This window comes from Propithecus coquereli, unplaced genomic scaffold (genome assembly GCF_000956105.1).
Source record: "Propithecus coquereli isolate 6110/MARCELLA unplaced genomic scaffold, Pcoq_1.0 Scaffold98, whole genome shotgun sequence".
Taxonomy (NCBI): Eukaryota; Metazoa; Chordata; class Mammalia; order Primates; family Indriidae; genus Propithecus; species Propithecus coquereli.
In genome coordinates, this window is record NW_012156173.1 from 4,678,985 (window position 1) to 4,698,139 (window position 19,155).

Below are 19,155 nucleotides of genomic sequence, written 5' to 3' on the forward strand. Positions count from 1 at the left end.
CGGCTTTTATTTCTCAGCATTTATGAACAAGCCAATATACCTGAAATCCTAAGCAAAATTATAAAGCTTAGTTTTCCCCCTACCACTTCTACCGCCTCTCCCCACTACACAGGCACAAACCATGGGACAAATACCCCCGAGCACAGGAAGACCTTGTTCCATTCCTGGAACTTGTTTTGGGCACTTTCTGTGTGCCAGGCACTGTGCTATGAATTGAGACTTTTCAGAGGGATAACACCAGCCCTGGCCTTCGACATTCCTGTCCAGTGGGGGAATCAAACCTGCAATCGGATGGCTTCGTCAGTGCAGGAAGGGCTGCTCTGGAGGTAGTGCTGGGCTGCATGCCATGCGGGCAGCCTCTGTCCCATACTGAGTGGAGCTGGGTAGCAGAGAGGAAGGACGAGGTTAAGTGGGAGGGAGACTTGGAAGAGAGGCACCGGCCAGGACATGTGCCAGAAGCCACAAGTACTTCACTGCCTCTGGGGCATGATCCACAGCAAGTGTGAGGCGGTCAGAGATGGTGGGTTTTGAAGTCTGGGAGCCCTAGGTTCAAATCCTACCTCTGCCCCAGGCCATTTTGTGACCTTGTGTGTGTTACTTAACCTCTGAAAACCCCAGTTTTCTCCTCTGATCCCTGGAAGAATCCAGAAAAAAAAAGTGCTAGAAATACCTTTGTTACTTAGTGAAAAATCCATATTCCTAAGAGGATGGGGATAAGGAAGAATAAAGGACAATTCAAGAAGAAGGTATATGCCACAGTAGTTACTAAATTAGCTTAACATTTATTACTTCTTTCAGGATTAGTAAGTTGTAAGCATCATTAAATGCAGACATAAAGAACTGGAATTGATCAGACTTGACAGTAGGAATGGATCAAACTATTTTCTCTTCTTCTTCCAAGTTTTCTTTAAAAGTGGTAGTTATTTTCTTTGTCCTTGTACAGATGTATTTAGCAGGGCCTACCATATAGGTCTCCCCTAACAAATTTCAAGGACATCCGCTGTCCCCTTACATAATAAGGTCCAATCAATTATCAGTTGGCCATGCTAGTGCTTAATGGATGAGGAGACATCTCCACAATCTCCCCAAAGCTAAGAAATAATGGTTATTCATTTCTCTTTGGCTTTGTGGATTCTTTTTTTTTTTTACCATATACTTGCAGATGAAAATATCTGATTATCTGGCAGTTTCCAAGAATTCAATCAAGATGATGGAAAAAAATATTACAAAGACATACTTGGGAGGAAGTTAGCCATTATTTGGCTTTCTTGTTGTGCCTTCCTACTCAGAAGTCTTTTCTTCTCTGAGTCCATATTGAACATAGACAGCACCTCTTCACCAGCGAGTAAAATTACTAACTATAAGGATAGGCCAGAGATAAGCTTCTGCGAAGTCACAACATGGCTGGAATTCATGCCAATATTTCAGTTCACCACACTGGGCAACCAATCTCTGCAGCCAGGCGTTGACCACAAGGGCTTCACCATGGGCAAAGGTCAGTGTTTAACAGTGATGGTTTTGATTTCAGTGAAGAAGTCGTAAGAGTCTTTAGCTCCTTCTCTACCTATCCCAGAACTCTTCATCCCCCCGAAAGGAAGGTTCAGCTCTCTGATGAGCCAGCAGTTGGTCCAGACCAAGCCCGACTGCAGCTGCTTAGCCACACGATGGACACGCCCCACATCTCTTGACCACACCGTGGCTGCCAGCCCATATTTAACGCTGTTGGCTCTTTGAATCACTTCCTCTTCACTATCGAAGGGGGTGACACACGTCACTGGACCAAATATCTCTTCCTTCATGCAGCAGGATTCATCCTTAATGTCTGTTATCACCGTGGGAAGCATAAAGTAGCCTGCCTGATTCCTGGCGGGGAGGTGCAACTTATCCACGCCCTCCCCACACTGAATTTGGGCGCCTTCGGAAAGAGCTTTCTTGACATAACTTCTGACCTGGGTGGGTAAAAACAGTAATAAGCAACATCTTACCATTTGGCTTCATACAAATCAGCAGAAAATTCAGTATTTCCTAATCATCTTGCAAACCGGGATAAGGTCATTCCTAAAAAATCTAGGGTTGATTATCTTACCACTCAGCTGCTAAGCCTGGGGGCAGAGGGGCTCCACCCATCGTTGGGCATTCAGCCCTCAAACATAGGGGAGGGAAGAAATTTACTTCATGTCTAAGTGCCAGGCACTCACATGAGTGCTTTACATACATTCTCATTTGATTCTCTCAAAATTCTATTAGATATTTTTATTTGTTATTATCCTCTATTTGCTGATGATATAATTAAGCCTAAGAAAGTGAAAATGGTTTATACACCTAATAAACAGTAAAGCTAGAATTCACCCTCAGCTACATTCTGTAGTTAAATACACAAAAGAATATTTTCTCCCTTTTGGGGAAGTGAATGATGTGTAAGATTTAGTTAAAGACTGGGTTGCTCTTCAATAGCTGAGCTTCCAGAACAAATCATTTCTAATTTCTAGTCTCATTACTGAATATACTCTGAAAATATATCTAGTTAATATAGTATAGCTAACTATAATGGGAAATAAATTATGTAATAAGTTAATCCAGTGACTCAGAGATAATGACAGATGTTTATTAGTAGTGGTTGTAGAAATAACTCATTATCATAGTGAGGCAGATATATATTTATAAATGGAAATATTGTTAAAGTCACAATGATTCATTGTTCTACCCCTGAGGGATATTATAAGCATAAGAAAAGTAGAAAAGTAGTCCTAAAAATTACAACTATAGAAGTCAAGTAGGAAATTAAAGGCAGGGTAAATTTTGAAATGATGTTTCTGATTCCTACCTATTTATCTATTTGAGCATTCTGCCCAGTGTGAGATTAGGAATCCATCCTAGAACTATTTCAATGTGGAGCATATGTCTATTTGCTATGTTAAAAAAAAAGTAATGTTATTCCATTAACTGTGCTTCCACTTTGTAAAATAATTAATAAGCCATGAAGTTAAAGACTTTAAAATGTAAAACATTTGGTACAGATTCGTATTCCCTTCCACTCAACCTCCTCCCCCAATACCCACCATGAGCTCGAAGGTTTCCCAGAATTTACCCTATTCTAGTTTGTGGGTAGAGACCAAAATAAGTCTGTGCTTCCCTTTCCCAAGTCTACTCTCTTGCTTCTTTCGAAACAGCCCACTCACATTAATTAAAAGATGCCAAAGGAGAGTGTCCTGTGTGAACAGGGGAAATGAGGTGAACATTGCCAGACACCCCACTAGGAGGCCATAGCTGGGAGTTTTGTCAATGATTCAGAACTGTGCAAAGAGTGCCCTGGCTTCACACTATTGTGTCTAAACAAGATGACATGGTTTATCTCCCAGAAGCTCTTGGGGTAATAAAATATGAAGAGAAGTGGCAGTTTTCAAATTGTGAACTTACCAAAACATTTACTATATAAGGTGAGTCACACTAAATTGAATTTATTTCCTAGAGAAAGTAGGACGGGATAATAATAGAATGATATCTACCCTAGCAGCTCAGGAACAGAGATTTTCAATAAAATCTGGGGAGAAAAAAACCTGTGACTGGTAATATGCTGTAAATGTAAGGAATTATTATAAAACTCTTTTTGAGGGGAGCTAATAGTACTTAGTAGCTTTGGACATGAAATCAGAGCATAGAGGTTGAAAGAGTGGACTTCGGGGCCAAACTTTATTCAAATACCAACCAGTCCCTCCATTTACTAGCAAAGGGCTTTTAAATGTTCTATGCCTCAGTTTCCTCATCTGAAAAATAGAATTAACAGAGTCTCTTATTCATAGTATTCTTAAGAGGATTAAATAAGATAATATATGCAAAAGATTTAACATACTGCCTGGCACATGGTAAGCCTTTTTTGAATGTCAGCTGCTGTTGTCACTGAGGATGGTTATGATGATGATGGTGACGATGTAATGCATGACCTGACACTTACCAGCTCAGAGACCTCAGAGATGCCCCTTGCTCTGTATGTCAGTTTTTTTTTTATCTGATGAAAGGGGGCAGGGAGCTGCAAGAATAGACCTTAGTTAGGCCCTTTTGGGAGATGCACCATGATCTTCCTCTGCGCTTCCTCCAGCCTCCTTCTGGAGGATTCTCTCCAGAATCCTCTCTCTCCAGTGGCCTGCATCTTTGGGCAGGCACATAGCCAGATTCTCCAGAGTGGAAAGCGGGGAAGGATTCAGGAGGGTAGAAACAGGAACAAAAAGCAACCCTGTGGAAAGAACAAAGGAGCCTTTCCTTCTTTCCATGAGGACGGAATCCCCTGTAGGTTAGTATGTGTCCCCGTGGAGTCACTGGGAACATGGCACGTCGGACCTCCGTTTAGGAGCATGCCGTTTCCCCATAAGTCTCTGAGCACCGGGCCATTACAAAACAACTTTTACATATTTGAACTGGATTCTGCTGTCAACCGCATCACCATCTATTGTTACAATCACACAGAAATAGGAAGGACACAGACCCCAGACTCTGCGTGGCCAACTTGATTGGGAGAAGACAGAGATACACTGCAGGGGCAGAGGGTGCTGGGATGCAGAGGAGGCAGCCAGGCCTTCCTGGGCACGAAGCCCCCAGAGTTTCTGGGAATAGGCAAGGAAAGATGACCACCAGTGGAGGGCATCACTGCCTCCTCCCTCCCGGAGAGTTTGGCACACTGAACTGGGAAGAGTCACAATCTGCAAAGGCCATACTTCCACTGCTCTGGTTGCTTCTATTAGTTCTCTCCCAAAGAGCAGAGATGGCAGGGCTTTCTCGTGAGAACTGAGCTGAGAGCCCCATCAGGAGTCCACCTGGTAAGAGACTCAGAGGGTGATGCGTGACTCTTGCATCAGGGAACACATGCTTCATGTGGAACAGTGAAGATGGCAGATGCCCAGGGACCCTCTCAGCCACAGCCATATGGGTTCAGCAGGCTGGTTTCCAGCAGAAGCCAGATCCTCCTGAGGCCTTATGTGGGGAAGGCACCATGGGCACAGCTGAGAGGAGTTCTACTCTAGGAGGAGGAGGAATCCAACAGAGAGGACAACAAAACAAGGCAAACTGCATGATACCAGCAGTTTTATATGTGGTGGGGCAATGGAAATACCATCTTTATTGTACTTTCCTTAAAAAAAAATTGGCTGATACTATTTTCAAGTTTTAACTGTGAATAACTTTTTAACTGTGTACAAAGTCTTCCCCTTTGAAGCGGTGGAATTTTGAAGCTTTCTGAGATGAGTGCAAACTGTTTGGCTGCACTTTCTTTTAATAAGAAAAGTGGCTGGAAAGTTATTTTCTGTAAGGATCAAGTAGAAAAGCGAAAGTCGTTGATTGAAAAGTCTGCAGTTTAGTTAGTTAATAGTAATGTGCCAGTGTTCATTTCTTAGTGTGGACAAATGTACCTAGGGAATGTGAGATGCTAACAATAGGAAAAACCAGGTGAGTGGATATAGAAATTCTCTGCCTTATCTTTGAAACTTTCTATAAATCTTGAATTATTCCAAAATGGAATGTTTATTTTTTAAAAAAGTAGTTAACTGAGAGAGAAAATATCCAACAATAAAAATACTACCTAGGGGCTTTAAAAACTTTTGTTTAAAAGATAAACATGTGCTTATGGCCTTATTTTGAACGTGGTCAGAAAAAATTAATAACTGTTAAGTTTCATAATTTCCAGAGTGATCCATGGTACCTAAGTATACTAAATTGAATGCTATTAAGATAACACAACAGCATGTTAAATAGATGCTTGATTTTCAGGTATAATTTGGTTTAGTGGAAGATGGCAATTCTGGACTTATGTTAGGAAGAGACCAGCACCATGTAGGCCAATGTTTCAAGTCTTAAAAAAATCAACTATCATAAGTGGTTTAGATCTATTAGAAATCTTGGCTTTTGTCCACAGCTTCTGTGGCAATGATGTTAGAAATAATGAGGAATGATAGCCTTCCCATTTCCCCTTCCTTTAGGAAAAGATGGGGTTGGTAAAAACATAGCATATAAGATGGGGTGACATCATCATAAGTTGAGGCAAGTTTATTACTTTAAGGGGGTGCAAGAGATGAAAATTAGTTGTACAAATATTAAGAGTTCAGACACGAGAATCTTTTCCCTAGGAGTCACTGTGATCAAGCCCAGCAAAGTGCTGTGTACCCCCTGCTCCCCACGTGGGCAGCTTGGGTCTGGCCAAGATGAGACCAGCCCGAGGGAAAGCAAGCCCTCCTTGTGTGTCTTATTTTGGACTCAGGTAAGAACTTGTTTGCAGAAACTCAAACAGGGAGCTGGGCTGAAGCAGAAGGAAACAGGCCGGGGGTGGGCCCATCTTCAGAAACTCCAGGTGTGGACTTCCTCCCACCTGCGTGCACGTACTGCTGGGACATGCACGTGCAAAGTGAGACCTCTGCTGCCGCCTGAGTCCAGATGGAGTCTCAGTCTGCAACAGTGAAGTTCCTGAGACTCACTTGGGGAGAAACACCAGGAACATAAGAATGAATTACAAACCTAGCCCTACCCACCTCCATGAGGAAGCCCCCACCCTGCTGGAGGTCAAGGTCATTGGACCCGTGGAAGCTGTCTGTAACAAAATGGAGTCACTACATCAAACCCTAATAAAATGGAGTTGGGAGGCCGTGAAGAGAGGGCCCTCATACATATTTGCCTGATAACAAGAACTATCACGAGAGACTACCAAAACCACAACTTCGCACAAAGGCCACCGCAACCTTGCACAAAAAAATACTTCTATAAGGATGCTTACGCAGCAGCTGCCTGTTCAACCTTGGACTGACGCCACTCTTGTTATTGACCCTTATAGCCAAGGATAATTGTTTCAAAATAGCATAAATTGCTTTCCTCATTTTACCTTTAAAAATCCTTCCCTTCCTTTACCCCCCTGGATATGCCTGACACCACACCACGTATATCCTGGTTCATAAATCTCCCATCATTTGTTCCTGAGTAAAGTCATTTCTTTTTTTTAGAGAGCCTTTCTCTCTATTTCTATTTTTAGATTGGCAGACCCTAACCACCCACCTACTAAACTAAAGGTAATTTGGGTCTTCTCTGTGGAGTCACTCACAGACACAATGTTCAAGGTAAATATTTTCTGGAGGAAAAAATGTGAATATTTTATTTTGAAATATTCTGACACCTAAACTTGCTAAATTCTCTGTGTTCATTTTATAGATAATGAAAACTACTAGGAATCACCAAAAAGCAAAAGAAGAGTTGAGATTTGGGGAGGCATCTAAATGCAACATGAATAGTGTTTTTAACTAAAATGTGGGATAATAGAAATATTTTGGTACGTTTTTATAAGTTGGTTCTTGAGAAACACAAGAACACTGGAAAAATATGGACCTGCAGAAATTGTTCCACTTGCATACTTGTAGCAATGTGAGAGAAATCTCAAATTAATGTTGATAATAATCTGGTTGCATTTTTTAAAATTCCTAATTGGCACTTAAAAAGTTGGATCTATATAATACTGAGGTATTAAAGATCCATATTTAGCCAAAGGTTTTTAAGAAACTGCAATTCAATACTGAGGACACTTGTGACATGAGCTGACATAACCAATACCGGCACCAAAGAGTAAAAGGGGAGTTTTAAGCAAAACCTCAAAGGCCTGTATGTGTCTGTACAGTCCCTTTGCCGTTGTTATGATTTAATGACACTAGATGCTTTATGATTATGTACATTCGAGTGTTTTCTTGGAAAAAGGCTGGGTTTTTGTTTTTGTGTTTATTTTGCTTTCCCTTCCAGAGTCTTGATGCTGAGTCGTGCTAGCAAGAGATGGCCCGGACCAGGGAATTTTGTACCCAATTCCACGCAGTTTAAGCAAAGGATCAAAATGAATTCAAGGAAAACGAATACTTTAGGTTTGGGGAATGTGCTGAAACTGAAACACATGATCTGGTGTTAATTCAATCACTCACCCAACCAATACTATGCACCTACTGTGTTCCATGGGCTTTTCTAGAATCTAAGGATATAGTAGTGACTAAAACCGACCGTGAAGCTTGCATTCCAGTCAAGGGAAGGTAGTCAGTAAAGGAGTAAGTCATACGTTAATGGTGTGTCAGATGGTATTAAGAGCCATGGAGAAAATTAAAGCACCAAAGAAGTAGAGGAAGCTCTAAGAAGTACATTTTTATCTAGGTTAGGCAGGAAGGCCCCCATTCAGAAGGCGACATTTGATCCAAGGAGGGAAGGAGAGAGCCAAGCCAGCGTGTGAGGAAGAGCATCCCAGGCAGCATGAGCAACAAGAGCAAAAGCTGAGAAGCAGGAATGTGCCTGGAATTTTCGAAGAACAGGGAAGCCAGTACCTAGGAGTGGCATGAGGGAGAAGTTCCCAGAGGTAACAGGGAACAGAGAATAGATGGTCTCCTAGGCAATTCTAAAGACTTAGGCTTTGACTATGAACAAGATGGGGTATGAGGATGCATAATGTGATACGTCACCAGCAGTGATAAAATAACTATGATATTAGAGCAAAATTTAAAAAGTAACTTAGCTAAGGCTGGGCATGGTGGCTCATGCCTATAATCTAGGCACTCTTGGAGGCCAAGGAGGGAGGATTGTTTCAGGTCAAGCAGGGACATGCTGGGCATCAAAAATATTGTTGAAAGCCCAGCATTGGAACCTGTTGAGCCTATCAATTGAGCCTCCCTATTAAGCTATGTAATGAACTTAACGTAGCTCAATAGGGAAACATATTTAAAGTATGACAGAGAAAAGCCACAGCTACCAATATGAATCAAAGTGTGACATCAATTTCTGTCTCTCTCTGCCTTTCTCTCTTACACACACACACACAAAAGAAATTGTGTATGTTTAGGGGGCTACAGGTCATTCAGTTGATACAGGAAAGTCAAACACTTTGATTTGTTTCACTAATATATCTCCTCTCTTTGAGTAACTAAGCCAGTTATTATGGCAGTGCCTAAGATAGAAAAAATAGTCTATCTACTGAGTTGGTACAGAAAGAACTTTGAAACTTTAAGTGGATGAATTGCAAAGGGCATCTCTGACTGTGCTATAGCCTGAACCTACTGGAAGATACTTCCTGGAAGTTAACTTTTGTCCCACCCCTTCCTGCTTCACCAGAAGCAGTCAGGAGCACACTAAGGTTTTTCACCAGTCATTTGCAGGCATGGGCAGGCAGGCACGTAGCCCTAGTGTCCAAAAGAGCCAGATGACAAAGAGAGGGGACAAGGGAGCCTCTCACAACTGGTGAACCCTCACTCCATGAAGGTAGGACCATCCACACCTGTGGGTTCCCGTGGACATCCCAGGACCGCTGCCTATGCATTTGCAGTCTTGTAGCTAAATTTAGCTGGAGAAAAATACAGCCGTGCTGGCCAGCCTCACTTTAAATAAACAACCACAAAGCCTCAAGTGAGCCCTTCAAGCTGCCCTGCTGATGACTTTGTCATTCCCCAGCCTTTTTTCTCTCCTGGCCTTCTGCAAGACTACTTCACACCTCTCCTCCTTTCTGTAACCTTCGACACCTTCTCCCCTCCTCACCCTGCTGCCTATTTCACTGAAAAAAAGAGAGAAAAAAATAAGAAGAGACCATCAAGCTACTCCATCTTCCCATCTCCAAGCATCTGTGCTGCAGTGTCGTGAAGGTCAAAATTAAATGTAGTGAATGTCCAACGTACTATGCAGTGTCAGGGATTTCTACAAGCTAAGTGAAGGCTCTGTCCCTCACTGGCTGACTGATGGGGGCAAGTTTCCCTCAATGGGCCTCGGTTACTGCAGCTGAAAACAAGGTCCTTCAAACTCCAGAAATCTGTGACTTATTTTGGGAATCACATCTGGTAATAAATTAAAATGACTCTAAAGATCTGAATTCCATAAATCACTCAGAGATCATCAACAGCTTCCTCCAGATTGGCCAGCCCTCATCCCCCACTGACGAAGGACCACACAGTTTGGATTGTTTGTGCTGGCATTTCTGGAATCCCATCTGCTGTAAACCAGAGGCAGGCCTTTTCTACAGAGAATGTTCGTTTGCCTATGAAATTCCCCACCACTCTTGGTCTGCACCATTCTTATGGCTGACATTTATGTATTGAAATTGCCTTCCCCACTCTACCAGTGGTATCTCCATGCTGACTTCTCAAGTTCAGTCATTTAATGTGGATGCTACTTTAACCTGGACTACGTTTGCATGTTCCTATGCAAAATTTTTAGACTCTGTCCATAGACAATTTCTTATAGGTCATAATTTTTCAAAATTAGGGTAGTAATTAACAATATTTGAAAGCCTGATATGTACTATGCTTGCACTGATCTTCTCTTCAAATAAGGACTTATTCTGTAACTTACATGGCAGAAATTTACTTACTTTCTCCAAATGTGCTTTACTTATCAGAGCACCCATGCTGGCCGATGGATCAGAGGGAACGCCAACTTTCCACTTTCTGGTAGCTTCTACAAATCTCTTTAAAAATTCACTGTAGATGCTCTTCTGGACAAAGATCCTGCTGGTACAGAGGCAGATTTCACCCTGCCAAAAATGAGGACAATGGCAAGGCTAGAGGACACTCTGCTCTGTGGATAGATCACTCTGTACTTTTGAGCATTAGCCATGTATCAGGTGCTGGTCTAGGCAGTGAGTTACAATGGTGAATAAGACCAAGTCCCCACCACGTGGAATGTAGAATCTTGTGGGCAAGACAAACAAAAACACAAGTAAACAAACTCAATAAATAATGGAACTTGAGGTAGTCATCAAAGCAAGAGAAGAAAATTAATCATAGGGTGGGACTAGAATCTGCTAGGGAGGCAGCTATTTTGCTAAATGGAGTCATGGGAGGCACCTGCAAAGAGGGGCTATTTGAATTGGCTCTTGACTGAGTGAAGCAGCTGGACAGGCAAAGATCTGGAAGCGGGGAACTCTCTGCAGTGAGTAGAGGCAGGAGGATCGCTTGAGCCCAGGAGTTCAAGGTTGCCGTGAGCTATGACGACACCACTGCACACTCCAGCCTGGTTAACAGAACAAGACCTGGTCTCAAAAAAAGAAAAAGATTATGGAAGTTGTTAAGCAGCAGAGTGATAGGACTGGATTTACATTTTTAAGGGATCATTCTCACAGCTGTGTAGAAAACAACATGGAAGGAAACAGAAGTGGGAACAGGGTGGAGAGGTAAGAGAACATTCCAGAAGTCCGGATCAGTGGTGGTAGCTTGGACCTGCTTGCACCAATGGAGATGGAGAGCAGTGACAGGGATCCACCAAGTCCAACAGATTCTAACAGGGGCATGGGACGCCCAAAGTATAAGGAAACTGACATAGGTGAACCAGAGAAGTGACAAGGTTCAGGGTGTATCTTAAAGAGAGAACTAAGAGGGCCTGTCATTGGATTGGATACAGGGTATGAGGAAAAGAGACAGCAACAGCAAGGATGAGCCCTGGATTTCTGGCCAGAGCCACAGAGCAGATGGTGGTGCTATTCCCTGGAAAGGCAGCCACCGGGCAGGGACAGGATCGCTGCTTGCAGGGAAGGAGAGCAAGGACACTCAAGAGTTCTGCTTTGGACATGTTAGGTTTCAGACACCTCACAGACATCCCAGTAGAGATGCTGAGTGTTCAGGGGAGAAGGCCTAGCAGGTTTCTCAGTGAAAAATAACCCTAACTCTCATTTGAAGTTAGCATGTAATAGTTTACAAGCCACATTCTAGACATTTCGCAGCATGATCCATGTATAACAGGTACATAAATGCATAAATATATTTCATTGTCCTTATATTTGGTCTTCCCAACAATCCTAGGAAATAGAATGCATCTAATTATCCTGGCATTTGTACAAAGATTCATTGTCCAAATTAAATAGTTAATGTTTTGAAATAATAAATTCTTTCTACAACCAGGATCACTATGAGAATCATCTGTGTATCTGGCTTGGGAAATGTCCAAACATCTGACAGTTTTATCTGGCACAAGTGCCTGTGTCACAGTGGGAAGGAGACTTAAGGGTTTTACCGAGTTTCCTGTTACTCGGTGCCAGGAAAGCACAGGTAAGCATGCCAAGTCCCCCAGGAGAATGACTTTGGAGGAAATGAGGAAAGGATAATATCATTTGTTGAGTGCCTATGGTATGCCAAGCACCTTATAGGATGGTTTCCTCATAGTAATTCTGTGGTCTATCAGCTTTCCCAGTTTACAATTAGGAAATAGAGTTTGGAATTAATACATGTCCAAGGTCACACAGAGATGCTTCCTAAAAAAGCCAGTTGTGTTCAATTAAGGAAGAAGTATGCACTACATGGAACTCTTCACTCAGCTAAGTAAAGAAATCAATCTGCTTTATTTTATTTTGCCTAAAATCTATCTGTTACCTTGGGATTGGCCAATTAGTTAGGTTCATGTTCCGATTCTCATTGACATTTTAAAACACCCACAAGAGTAAGGCTCTCTAGACAAACTCAAATGCTAGCACAATTCTGGCAGCCAAGAGGCTTACAGCGTATACCTCCATGCTCAGAATTTGTTTACTTTAATACAGAGAGTTTACCTAACTTTCTTTCATCCCAATTTCTCAGTCCACACAATTTGTCTCTCTCTTGTTGTCTCTAAGCCATCAAAACACTTGGTTTAATAATTCACTTGATATTTTCTTACTTTAATGCATCATAAAATGCATCATACCTTAGTTGCATCATAAAATTGCATTGTCTGTTGATCCAGAAACCCTCTCTATTTCTAGCCACTTTCTTTAGGAATCATGATGACAGAAATAATTATAATCATCATGAAAGTATTAATAATATTCTTCTTTCTACACTCACAAAAACCCTGTTTTGAGACATCATTATTGCTCACATGATTTTACTGGTGAAGAAATACAGGATCGAAAGGTTATGCAATATCCAATGTTACCTGAGTTAGGTAAATACAGATATATCTCATTCTACTCCCCTTTTCCTCTAGGGAAGTTCTAACTCGTTGGCTTATGTTTTTATTCTCTGCTAAAATAAAAAATCCTTCGGAAAAAAGCATTCAATGTTTATGCACATCTACTATATCCTAGGCAGTATTCTAGGCATTGATGCTAACAATACCGCACAAAAGCAGGCACTGTTCCCATCTTCATGAAGCCTGCTGTCTAGGTGATCTGGTCTAGTGGTCTTAACCCTTTGAGATGCCATGGCCTTGGAGAATCTGACAAAAATTAAGGAGCCCAGACAAACATCTGCTAAATAATTTCAGGAGATGCAAAGCTGACCTGCAGCTCATTCATGACTCCAAGCTGAGAGATCTGCTCTAGACTGTTTCAGGTATTTGTAACTCAGTGTGTGAATACATTTCGGATGCTTTTGGAGGGAGAATAAACTTCACTGGAAATAGGACACCTGGACAGCAAGAAGCATCTGTGTGCACAAAAGAACGTAGAAGCCTGGAGCAGCAAATCATTCTGCCCATGGCTGGTGTCTGATAAAAGTTGTGTCACTCAAGAAGAGGAACTCGCTAAACAGAAGCGGTGACTCTACAAGGCCACGCATTGACATTGAGATTGAACAGACAGTGGAGCAACACAATGTTCTGATCCTCCTTCCACTGAAATGGCACTGGATTGACCTGCTCACTCCTGGGCTTTGCGCTGTGATGAAACAAATCTGTCTTGACAGGGCCACGGGATGGGAGAGTGGAAAAACCCAGGAGGACACACCTGGTTAGCGAAGCTGGACCTGACAGTGGCCGGAATACACTCGTCCAGGTTGGCGTCCTCAAAGATGATGGCGGGATTCTTGCCGCCCAGCTCCAGGGAGAGCTTCTTGCAGTGGGGAGCACTGAGCTGGGTGATCCGCTCCGCTGTGGGCTGGCTCCCCGTGAAGGAGATGAGCGGCACCTCTGGATGGGACACCAGGGCCTCCCCGACCCTGGGCCCCGTTCCAAACACAATATTGACCACACCTGGTGGAACACCTGGATAGGAAACAGTGTCAGTTACAGTAATTCTCCTCCGTGTGTTGAAAAGATCCTCTTGAAAGTCCAATAGCTTGAATGGGGGCAGGTGGAGATGGGGAAGCACTTGGGTTTGACAACACTTGGTATTCTTGTGGCTGCCTCTGGTTTAACAGCAAAGTGAAGATTACAGTCACCTCTGCCCATGGTACGCAGTAGGTGGGATTTCTCTGGGTGCTTTACCCTACAGAGACGCAGGGTAGAACATTCTAGGTAATTCATTCCATAATATTGACCAGGCCTTAGGGGCTGAGATACAGAGAGGCTGGCCAAGCCCCATGGGGGAGCAGTGCCCTGCTCCTGCTTGGCATCCAGGAGTCACAGTGCAGCGTGAAAATGTGAAGTAGAGGAGTGTGTAGCTGCTGCCAAGGTGCAGAGAAGAGGTCGACTATCTTGGCCCTGGGGAACAGGGGAAAGCTCCCCAGGGAGGGTGGGTTTGAGTTGGAGGTCGTGTGCTTCATGACTACGGACAGCACCCTAACACTCTAGAGCCAACCTGCAAGTACCAAGAACAACCAGAATTGGGTGCCCCAATCTCTTCTATGAAAAGACCCTGCCACCCTATATCTGCATGCAGTCATTTATGTTTTCTGGATGTACTTGTCTCTTGCCTGCCTCCACTAGAAGGTGTACACCAGCTGAGGGCAGAAATGGTGTATGGTTCACACTCTCCATCGTCATATACTTTGTGCCACAGCCCGGTCTGGCACAGAACTAATGCCAGTAAATGAATGCCGATCGGTGCTTACTGAGGCCCAGGCCATCAGCAATTCACTCACGACAACCCTGTGAGGTTAGTATTATTGCCCTTATTTCACCAGCGAGAAATTTGAGGCAGATGAGATTGAATAACAACCAGTGAACAGCAAAGCTGGTCATTGCAGGTTAATCAATAATTGTTAAGTAGATGAATGAGTGCTTAGTGTACATTATCCAAATTAGAAATGGTTCATGAATTTGGGAAGCTTTCGTGTCCAAAAAGAAAACCATATATAGAATCATGTTGTGTCTAGGAAGTTCTTAGGGTTTGCCTGCAGGTAGCTGAATTTATTCCCTCTGGTTCTTCATGCTTGAACTATAGTAGGTGCAGCCTGTAAGCTCTTTCAGCTGCTTCCTTGGTCCCAGTATCCTTTCCTTGCCCCAGCTTAGACATTCTCTCCTCATTAGAAACATACTGTCAAAGGAAAAAAGAAACATACTGTCCCAGATTCAAACTATCTCTTCAAGAATCTGCTTTGAAGGTATAAATAACAATTTCACATTGAAGATCCATTATCATCCAGAGGCCTCTCCCACAGGGCCACAGCCCTAGCCCAACCACCTTGAGGGAACAACAATGGCCCCATCCGGGTGAGCCCTCAAGGATACAGGTGGGAAGATTCCGAAATTCATGGCAGCGTCTGACAGAGCCCCACTACTAATGGCTGCACCTCCATACCCCATGTGCACATGTGTTGAAATCTGGCTTCGGTCGGTCCTGAATTGTGGGTCACTGCCAGAGAATTGCCTGGCACCATGTGAGAGCACCTGGGCTCTGGGTTGGGGCAAAGAAGTGTGTGGGAGGAGAGGCCCCCCTAGCACTTGATGGGAAGACAACAAGGACAAGTTTCCCACCATGTCCTAGATGGCCCTGCATCTCCACCACGGGCGTGCGTGGGGGTGGATGGGTGGGTGGGCAGGAGGAGGCGGACTGTCAGCCTTTATAAATCCTGAAAGCAAAAAATGGATCCAATCACCTCTAATATTGTTAGCAGCATTTTGATAGAGGGTGAGAGAAAACATAGACAGACCACATATTTATCAGCACAGGAAAATGAGCTCATTTCAGCAGACAGTGCCTTCCAAGCAATGGCATTAATGTTATTACATTTCCTTGGGCTCCGATGTTAATGTCTACTGTGTCTCAAGACCATTTCACCATTTTATCCCAACATTAATGAAATTCTTTTAGAGATATCTGCTCCCTAACCCTTAAGAGATTCTGGTTATAAGAGAAGGAAAGCAGTTTAATCGGGAAATAGCAATTTGGCAAAACTCAGGATAGTTGGCTGATAGACAAGCGAGGAACAGACGAGAAAGGACAAGAATGAAGTCCCTCAAATGCCAGGGTGTGGCAAGCTGGCAACGAGAAGGATTTTAAACTTAAATAGAGCACGAAAGAAAATTAATGGGAAGGGCCAGGAAAACGCAGTCAGTGGACACTCCAGGAATGAGCGCAAACATTTGGTGCCCCCAAGAAGAAAATAAATGTTCTAGGACTCCCAAAGAGGTATTTGCTGCGTACTTTTTAAAATGGTTTTATTTCAAGGAAAGTCATCTGTCAAGTCTGTTTGAACACCCAGGACTAGGGGAGCTAGCTCGTTAAATATCCAGGGTGTACGAGCAGTTTATTGGGTTTTTTTCTCTCACACTATTCGAAGTTTCTCTCATGTTGCTCTAAAGCAGGATTGCATAGACATGGTTCACACTTTCTCCCAATCCCAGTGGGGAAACTGAGGGCTTAAGAGAGGTGCCATGTGAGTATTACACTCTCGGTGTCTGTCAGGGGAGGAAAGTTTGGCAGAACCAGCCCAGGAGGAAAGAGAAGGCCTACCTTGCTGTAACAGACTTATTAGTTCATAAGAAATAAGATCACTGCTGCACAAATATTAGTTGACGGTAACGGAAAACTCTCATGCAGACCGGGTTCTGTGTAGACGGGTTAGGAAAGAGAACTCAGCCCAGACCAAGATGTGTGTGGTTTCAGGAGAAAGTGGCTACGGGACGTGGCTCTGCTCCACCTCCACAGGGCCCCTCCCCAGCAACAGATCAAAGTAGAGCGTGCGTCCGAATCCTAGCCCACTCTGAGGAGTCACCAGGCAGGGAAGAAATGTCTTGGGCCTTTGCAGACACCAGGGACTCAATTTCACAAAGGATGGGATTAGAATGTGGTCTCTTTTGTGAGGGACGTGGGAGAGGTGGGCACGTTTATGTCATGCACCCCCAGAGGCCCACGGTCTCCACAGACATCATCCCAAAGACCTAGGCGGGGAGGCCTCATTCCTCTGTAGGACGCAAGGGTCATAATGCCCGATGCCTGCCCTAAACTGCCTCCATTTCAAACTGTCATCTCAATCCTGGAGTAAAGAATTGGCTAAACTTCACTGGAAGCGAATGCGTCTGTTTTTGCTTCGAGAGAAAGGTATCCAGAAGAGGGAGAGAGAGATAGACTTGTACCCACCAGCCATTCCGTGCACGTGGGAGAGCGAGCAGTACCCTCTCTGTGGGCTGAAAGGCAGAGCACACGGCTAGAAGGATGGTAGGTGTATCCCCACCACCCAGCTGTCATTCCTGCCTGTGCTGTGGGGGGACATGAGCCAGGGGACCCAACACTAAGGGGCCTTCTCGTAGGTTACTGGCTGGGGCTTCCTGCCTGTCACCTTCCAACACCGGTGCAGCGCCAGCCCGTGCCCACGCAGGTAACACCCCAGAACAAAACTAGGATGGCACCCTGAACGTGGCCATGAAACTACTGGCAGAAAGAGGACAAGGAGCAAATATGTCAACCTTGATACGCTGATAAGAGGCCATCTTATATCAGCTTCTGAGTGGTAGTCCCAAAGTGGGGGAAATAGGAGAGATATATATTCAAATCTCTTGAAAATGAGATATTTCTCCTAGGTACCCCATAGCTATACAAACTAAAGGAGTACCTGGCAATATTCTCATTGTCATCAAAATTAAATTGTGGTTCAAACACAAGATTTAAATTGGCTATTGAAGATTCTGTCTGGAGCAGGCTGGTGTCTTTGATTTGATTGGACCCTTCAAGCCTGTGTCACTATTGTGCTCTAACTCCACTGCCAGTTGACCCCCCTCCCCCAGGGTGACACTGTCCTGCACTAGCACTGTTCTAGCTGAAGAGAGGAAGCATGGCGAGGGAGCCCTGTGGCCGAAAGGGATCTCTCAGAAAAGGATCAGGAAGACAAAACCCAAAGATGTCACTGGAATCAATTTTGCTGCTAAGTGGAAGATTTCTCTGTAATGTAACTTTGCTGCAACTCTGTGCCTCCCCCCAGAGCCCAACACCTAATTACCTGCTTTATCCAGGAGTTTACACAACATCCAGGCAGTCACTGAGGTCAGCTCGCTGGGCTTGGCTATCACAGTATTTCCTGCAGCCATCGCCGGAGCTATCTTCCAGGTCAGCAAGTAGAGTGGCAAATTCCAAGGGCTGATCAGACCAGCTAAGGGACGAGAGGGGGAGCATTGCCAATAATGGCAGGCCCCTCAGAAGCAGACTGACCAAGAGGGTTATTAATGCAGAACTCCTTCATGCCGCATGACACTTAATTCACTCTTCTAACTTTTTCCCGAACTTCACTGATTTGTAGCCACCTTCAGGGAAATAATTCTAAAATACATTACAAGCAACTGCACCTTTTAAAATAGAGTAAAATCAATACGATTTAGCCATTTCTTGATGGTTCACAATTATAATTGTACACAGTTCTAGAATGTGATGTATTTTGAGATTCATAGACTGAGCTTTACTTTCTTTTAAAAGAAAACTTCCCCCTCCCCATTGTTAAATTGTCCAGCTGCTATTTCTTCTAACAAGTTTCTCCACCTCTGTTTCAAATCTGTGTGGTTTGAAAGAAAATCTCAAACTGTATAGAATTATTTGTAAAATAGGAACAAAAATATCCTGAGTGTTCCTTGGGCAGGGGCCGTGGCGGGGGGGGGGTTCCTATCACTAAAGCCAATGAACTTTGATGCACAGATTGTGAAATCCATTTGGCTACTCAGAAGATTTTGAAATAAAAATTCTCTCTAGATTCTCATCTGTATCCAGACCAGATAGGTTTGCTGGATAAGTAACTAATGTCTAGACTCTGTCTCCGCGCAACATTCCGAAGCTATCCAGGTTTCCAACCACAATACACACAATATAAAATCTACCTTATGAATAAGGTAATGGACTCACTTTATTTTGTACTCAGACTTCAAGCCTGTGCTATGAAAGTAAATGTATATTTTATATTATTAAATTTCCCATTGAAAAATCATCTGTTCTTTAAGAAATAACAATATTTTTGCAGCAAAATACATTAGTAAACTTCTTAGGAGAAGCCCAGATATTTCCATAATGCCTTGAAAATATTATTTCTGAAGGGTTCAAAGAACCACAGCAGTAAAATGTAC

At 43.5% G+C, this 19,155-nt stretch overlaps 1 protein-coding gene across 2 annotated transcripts in view; it reads right to left on the reverse strand.

The window, feature by feature from the left end:
* Window positions 1-15: 15 nt before the first annotated feature.
* ALDH8A1 (aldehyde dehydrogenase 8 family, member A1) overlaps window positions 16-19,155 on the reverse strand; it is a 34,305-nt gene continuing 15,165 nt past the window's right edge. Inside the window, exons 4-7 of one of the 2 annotated variants that reach the window (XM_012665228.1) lie at window positions 18,048-18,197; window positions 13,676-13,932; window positions 10,352-10,513; window positions 16-1,949 (exon numbers count right to left, since the gene is read on the reverse strand). In XM_012665228.1, the coding sequence (XP_012520682.1) occupies window positions 1,497-1,949; window positions 10,352-10,513; window positions 13,676-13,932; window positions 18,048-18,197 (1,022 nt within the window). In that variant the 3' untranslated portion in view covers window positions 16-1,496. The remainder of the gene's footprint in view (window positions 1,950-10,351; window positions 10,514-13,675; window positions 13,933-18,047; window positions 18,198-19,155) is intronic. The other variant, XM_012665229.1, reaches the window with a different exon arrangement.